Source organism: Hordeum vulgare, chromosome 7H (assembly GCF_904849725.1).
Source record: "Hordeum vulgare subsp. vulgare chromosome 7H, MorexV3_pseudomolecules_assembly, whole genome shotgun sequence".
In the NCBI taxonomy this organism is placed as follows: domain Eukaryota; kingdom Viridiplantae; phylum Streptophyta; class Magnoliopsida; order Poales; family Poaceae; genus Hordeum; species Hordeum vulgare.
The window spans coordinates 470595149-470601014 of NC_058524.1; the positions used below are offsets into that span (position 1 = coordinate 470595149).

Genomic DNA, 5866 nt, shown 5'->3' on the forward strand with positions numbered 1-5866 from the left:
TAAAATATCCATCCATCACATACAAAAATAAAACATCTGATTCTTGATTCTCACACTGCCAAGCCTCCCAAAAGAAAAGACAAAATCACCTTAAGAAAATGCAAAAAGACAAAACAAAAGCATAAACTAAGACCACACCCAATCCGTAATTAGGAAGCAAAGCCAAGGGCCTCCCCGCAAACACGCACCATTAAACCCCATTTCCTCGTGCTCTCTCTCTCCCACTCGCGCAACCCACGCACAACTGCAGCAGCAAGCAACGAGCACGGGCCGTCCTCCCGCACGCACGCACAGAGCCAGGAGACCTCAAACCCGCCTCCTCGGCCACCCTCTCAAAAGCCAAGATCTCCCGGCGCGCGGCGCAGTAATGCTCGCCTGATTGCGCTGGTCATGGCGCCGACACAGGAGCGGGACTACATCGGGCTGTCGCCGGCCGCGGCGGCGGCGGCCACGGAGCTCCGCCTGGGGCTCCCGGGAACGGAGGATGCCGCTGGGGACGGCGGCGGGGCGGCGTCGGGGGCGCCGCTGACGCTGGAGCTTCTGTCCAAGGGCGGGGCGAAACGCGGGTTCGCGGGCGCGGTGGCGGAGGAGGAGGACGAGAAGAAGAAGGCGCAGCCACCGGCCGCCAAGTAGGTGCCTTGGTGTGGTGGTTTCGAGCATTTTATTTATTTATTTATTTTCCCTCGTTTGCATTTTTTCTTTTACTGTTTGTCGTATGAATTTTTGTGAGCAGTCTTTCTCGGGGAAGCTTGGGGTTTCGTGTGAGGAGTTCGTCAATAAAATTTGCTGAATTTGATTTTCTTCCTACCACACATGGCTGGTGTTCGAAACAGGGTTTTTGTGCGTGCGAATTGCACCGGTATGCAATTGGTTGCTCTCTTTTGTCTGTCAGGCGGAAATAAAATTGGTTATTGATTCACTTTTACTTTCTTGTACTGTATTTATGTTTTTCCTTTAGCCTTTTCATCGAAACTGTTCATTCTAGTGACGCCAAAAAACAACAATCGTTCTGTGTTTCCCAGTTTTTGTTAATAAGTTATAGCAGATCGTTTTATGGGAGCAATTCACCATCAAAATATTCTCCTAACGAGCAGAACCAACAGGACTAAAAAATATATAAAATATGTGTTTGTTCTGAAAAAGCTGAAGAAGCTTTCTTCTTGGACAATAAGCAACTTTTGTCCGTCTGGTCTCCACTTGCTGATGACAAGGTCCCGAAATCGCAGCAGTAAGTTAGTTAGCCAGTGCGCCAATTCACACGGATTTTCTTTCCCTTTGTTCCTCTGCTCAAGCATATCTAACTGTATCCAGTGCTTGCAAGCTAGTAGAGTATAATCCGGTACTCATGTGGTCCTGGTTCAGTTTCTCTTGTACTTTCAGTACTTTGTGGCTACTAAAGCAACCTTAATTCTTGAAGGATATGCGTTTGATTGTTGGAATTTCCGTAACAGGGCACAGGTGGTAGGATGGCCACCAATCCGCAGTTACAGGAAGAACACCATGGCGACGAACTTCTCTGCTCCGAGAAGCAAAGACGAGGCCGAGGCGAAGCAGGCGCCAGCACCAGGCTGCCTTTATGTCAAGGTTAGCATGGATGGTGCTCCATACCTCAGGAAGGTGGATCTTAAGATGTATAAGAACTACAAGGACCTCTCGCTGGAGCTGGAGAAAAAGTTCAGCGGCTTTACTGTTGGTGAGCTCTTGTTTTACCCTTTTCCTTTGGCTCTGTTTTTGATTGGGATGCCACAGTAGTATGGTAGTATATTCATAATTGTTTGGTGAGTAAATACGTTTTTCTACGCATTTTTACTTGGGCAGATGCAGTCTTTACCGTTACAAGTACTCTCCGTCTCCATACATTTTGATACTTAATATGGTTTCATAGATTGTAGTATTTGGCGTTTTAGGGTCTTTAGTTCTAGTATTGACGGTTGCCTCGTCAGTTCGTAAAGAACAATTGCCAGCTATTGTGCTTGTTTAATTTAAGGTCTCAATTTTCTGGACTGTTTGTCGTCAGGATTACATTTTTTTTTTGATAAGGAGGAAGCGAGCCCCCGGCCTCTGCATCAATCGATGCATGCAGCCATATTATTAAAGATAGATGAAATAGTATCTTAGATCCAAATAGCTGAAAAAGCCGAAAGTGTAAAAGAAAGCACGAATGAAATAGTAAAAAATGCCACATCCGGCGTATGTAAACTTAGACTACGATGCCTATACATCTAGTCTATTATTAGCACGCCATCCAAATCGGTTGAAGATAACCCGTGCGGCCATCTCCCATCGGTTGCACCCAATATCCATAAGATCCCTGTACTCCGCATGACTGAGTAACGACCACGTACGGATCCAAGACGTTGCTCTGTATATAACCTGCAAAAAATTGTTGAAGTTCTTGCCATTAAAGATCATGTCATTCCTGGTATTCCATATTGCCCAAAACAAAGCACATATCCCAACACCGATAAGTTTCGATATTTTAGCGTCAACTCCATTGAGCCACGTTGTAAATATTGAACCAACACATATAGGTGGGCTGATATTAAAAGCTATTTGAATAGTTCTCCATAGCAATTTTGCAAGAGGGCATTCTATGAAAAGGTGTTTAATTGTTTCATTTTGCTCACAATAGCAACAGTTAGGCCTTCCTCTCCAACTGCGCTTAAGTAAGTTATCTTTGGTTAGTATGACCCCTTTGTGTATAAACCACATAAATATTTTAATTCTCAGGGGCACCTTGATCCTCCAAATAGGTACAGATGTTGGTAAAATTCCTGTATTTATCAGATGTGAATACATGGACTTGACTGAGAATACTCCATTCTTAGTTAAAATCCACCTAATACTATCTGATTGTTCAGCTAAATGCACCTGCATGATTCTTTCAACCAAATGCAACCATGCATCCCAGCGAGCTCCTACTAAAGCCCGCCTGAACTGTATATTAAGCGGTGTAGATTGTAGTATCGTGGATACATAATCCTCTTTACGTTGTACTATATTATATAACATTGGGTATTGAAGTGCAAGTGGTGTGTCCCCAAGCCAAGTATCTTCCCAAAACCTTGTTGAGGCACCATTACCCACTATAAATTTTACCCTCTGGTAAAACTTCATCTTTATCTTCATTAGCCCTTTCCAAAATGAGGAATCATTTGGTCTAGCTGTAACCTGAGCTAAAGTTTTAGAATTTAGGTATTTGTTCTGAATTATCTGAATCCACGTTCCTTCAGATTCTGTAGATAATCTATATAGCCATTTGCTAAGCAAACATTTGTTTTTCACTTCTAGATTCTCAATGCCCAAACCCCCCTGATCTTTAGGAGAGCATATAATATCCCACCGAGCTAATCTGTATTTCTTCCTAGCTTCATCATTTTGCCAGAAAAACCGAGATCTGTAAAAGTCTAGTCTTTTTCGTACCCCTACTGGTATTTCAAAGAAAGACAATAGAAACATAGGTAAGCTTGTTAACACCGAGTTAATTAAGACAAGCCTCCCTCCATATGACATTAGTTTGCCCTTCCAGCAGCTTAATTTTTTCTCAATTCTTTCTTCGATACATTTCCATTCTTTATTTGTGAGACGCCTATGATGAATAGGTATTCCGAGGTAGCTAAACGGAAGTGATCCTAGTTCACAACCAAATAGCTGTCTATACGCGTGTTGCTCTTCTTTTGCCTTTCCAAAGCATAAGATTTCGCTTTTGTTAAAGTTAATTTTGAGCCCTGATAATTGTTCAAATGTCGTCAGGATTACATAACATAGTTTGTGCTGACTTCAGTCTTAGAAACATCATTGATTTTACCTGTGAGGTCTGTAGAAATGAGTTCGCATGGTAATAACACTATTGTCCCATGTCATTAGAAGCCTTAGTTGGACTTCTTTTCAGTTTTCACAGATATGTTCCCATGAATGCTAATTTCAGTATTACTCTTTTGCAAATGTTCTTTGAGAGGGCTTTACTTGCATACCATGTGTTCCTGGTTTCTGCAGGTCATGGTGAATCGACTGAAAAATCAGGAAGAGACGGACTATCTGATTGCCGACTGATGGATCTTAAAAGCGGGACTGAACTTGTCCTCACTTATGAGGATAAGGATGGTGATTGGATGTTGGTTGGAGATGTTCCATGGCGGTGAGTTTTGAGTAATATGGATATACATAAATTATGTACTAGCAATACATAATCCGCAGCAATATTGATGATTTTCGTCTGTATTTGCAATCATCTGATTAGCGATTTTTTTTGCACTTCCTATATTCTTCATATGCATACACCCTTGTCCATTGTGTCTTAAGTATTTTTATGAAGTGACAAAGTTTAATACGGTAATACATTTGATTTACTACTTTAAAGTCTCATCTGGGGCTATTGATTTAGATGGTTACTGAAAATTCATATCTCCCTCCTAGTGAAGATTTGCTAATTTCTTTTGCTCAACATATGAAATAATTTTGTAGAAAAAATGGGAATGGTGCACTTTTTTCAAGATTGGGGAGGGGGGATCATTTTTCACATTCGCACGCGAAAGAGAATGGCAGCCCCATACAAGGACTCAACCCTAAGCGGTCATTAAAGGGTCGAACAGGAAACAATTTTAGACATTCCAGTGGGTTCTTGATTTGTACAAGTTTTGTGAGACTGAAAAAATGTTAAGAGAATCAGTTCTTGATTCCATCCAGCCATGTTGTTTTAGCTTATTTTCCATATTAGTCTCCCACGTCATTGCAATGCCTGGCCCGCCAAGATTTTGCATATCCAATGAGTTCCGGAGCTTGATCCAGAATTCATTTTCTCCATAAAAAAGCCACCTGACCGGTAACATATTCATTTTGCTGTATCACAGGATGTTCACAGACAGCTGCAGGAGGATGAGGATCATGAAGGGGTCAGATGCAGTGGGCCTTGGTAAGCACTGAAAAATATGTGGTAGAATACAAAATCGTTGCCTGTGTTCATGAGTTTTCCCATGGAATGGAAGGCTGGCAGAGAATCTACTGTTTGCAGTGCTTGATTCTATATACTGCTAGAAGGATAAAGATAAATTTGGATGAAGTAGGTTAGGTATTATTAACTGTGGGACCTAAATATCTATGTTTCGTAATGGATCTGGGCATATGGCACGCACGGGGTGCTTGTATATGAGGAAACATTGTCTTCTATATTTACCACTGTTAGCATGACTAATTGTTTTTGCTTAATTCACCAAACTTGTAACATGAGAAATTATTTGTGTTTTTCAGCTCCGAGGGCCACCGAGAAGAGCAAGAACGAGAAGTAGCAAAAACGACGAACCCGATCTGTTTCCTGCGGTCGCATCGTACAAGGGTGATGGACCTTATGTGTGAGAAAGGGATTTATATATAACCTACGTGTATTCTCTTTATTATTTCCTTCTATCTATCTGTGTTCGTTCGGAACAAGCATGTTAGATCGTGTAAGTTGATGTGTGTGTGTATCTACTACACTACTTTACTTTGATTCGGTCGCGTGTGTTGTATGTAGTTTCCGCTGTAAATCGGTGTGCTATGCTTGTACCTCAAACTCGTGCTTTCTGGAGTTCGGGCTGTCTGCTTGCATCCATCTGTGTGTTTGGCGAGCCATGAGAACAACGTTGCTTTCACCTGTGATCATTTCCGGAGCACTCTTTGGTTGCTGGAATGGTCATTTTGTGCACGCAGAACCGTCGAAAAGCCGATGATTCTCGGTTGTCTGGTGGTTGGAAGATCACATCAGGCCGTCATAATCTTCTCCTGTTTCTGTTTCTGTTTCTGTTCCACAAGGGAACTGCACTTGCTTGCCTCGGTTAGTAACTGCCGCTGTACATCGGAATGAAAACCCAGCCGGAGCAAGCAGCAGCAG

General features: G+C 42.3%; 1 protein-coding gene across 1 annotated transcript; it reads left to right on the top strand.

Moving 5' to 3' along the window:
- Positions 1-215: 215 nt before the first annotated feature.
- On the top strand, positions 216-5585 carry LOC123407080 (auxin-responsive protein IAA21-like). Its single transcript, XM_045100120.1, has 5 exons — positions 216-629; positions 1452-1693; positions 3997-4138; positions 4851-4912; positions 5248-5585. The coding sequence occupies exons 1-5, from the start codon at positions 391-393 to the stop codon at positions 5283-5285; spliced, it is 723 nt and encodes a 240-aa protein (XP_044956055.1). The 5' UTR covers positions 216-390; the 3' UTR covers positions 5286-5585.
- Positions 5586-5866: the final 281 nt, after the last annotated feature.

Excerpts from the sequence above, each read along its gene's own strand:
- LOC123407080 (XM_045100120.1), top strand. The coding sequence starts at position 391 with ATGGCGCCGACACAGGAGCGGGACTACATCGGGCTGTCGCCGGCCGCG. Across the intron at positions 1,694-3,996 it reads GTTCAGCGGCTTTACTGTTG|GTCATGGTGAATCGACTGAA; the intron begins GTGAGCTCTTGT and ends TGGTTTCTGCAG. Across the intron at positions 4,913-5,247 it reads GTCAGATGCAGTGGGCCTTG|CTCCGAGGGCCACCGAGAAG; the intron begins GTAAGCACTGAA and ends TGTGTTTTTCAG.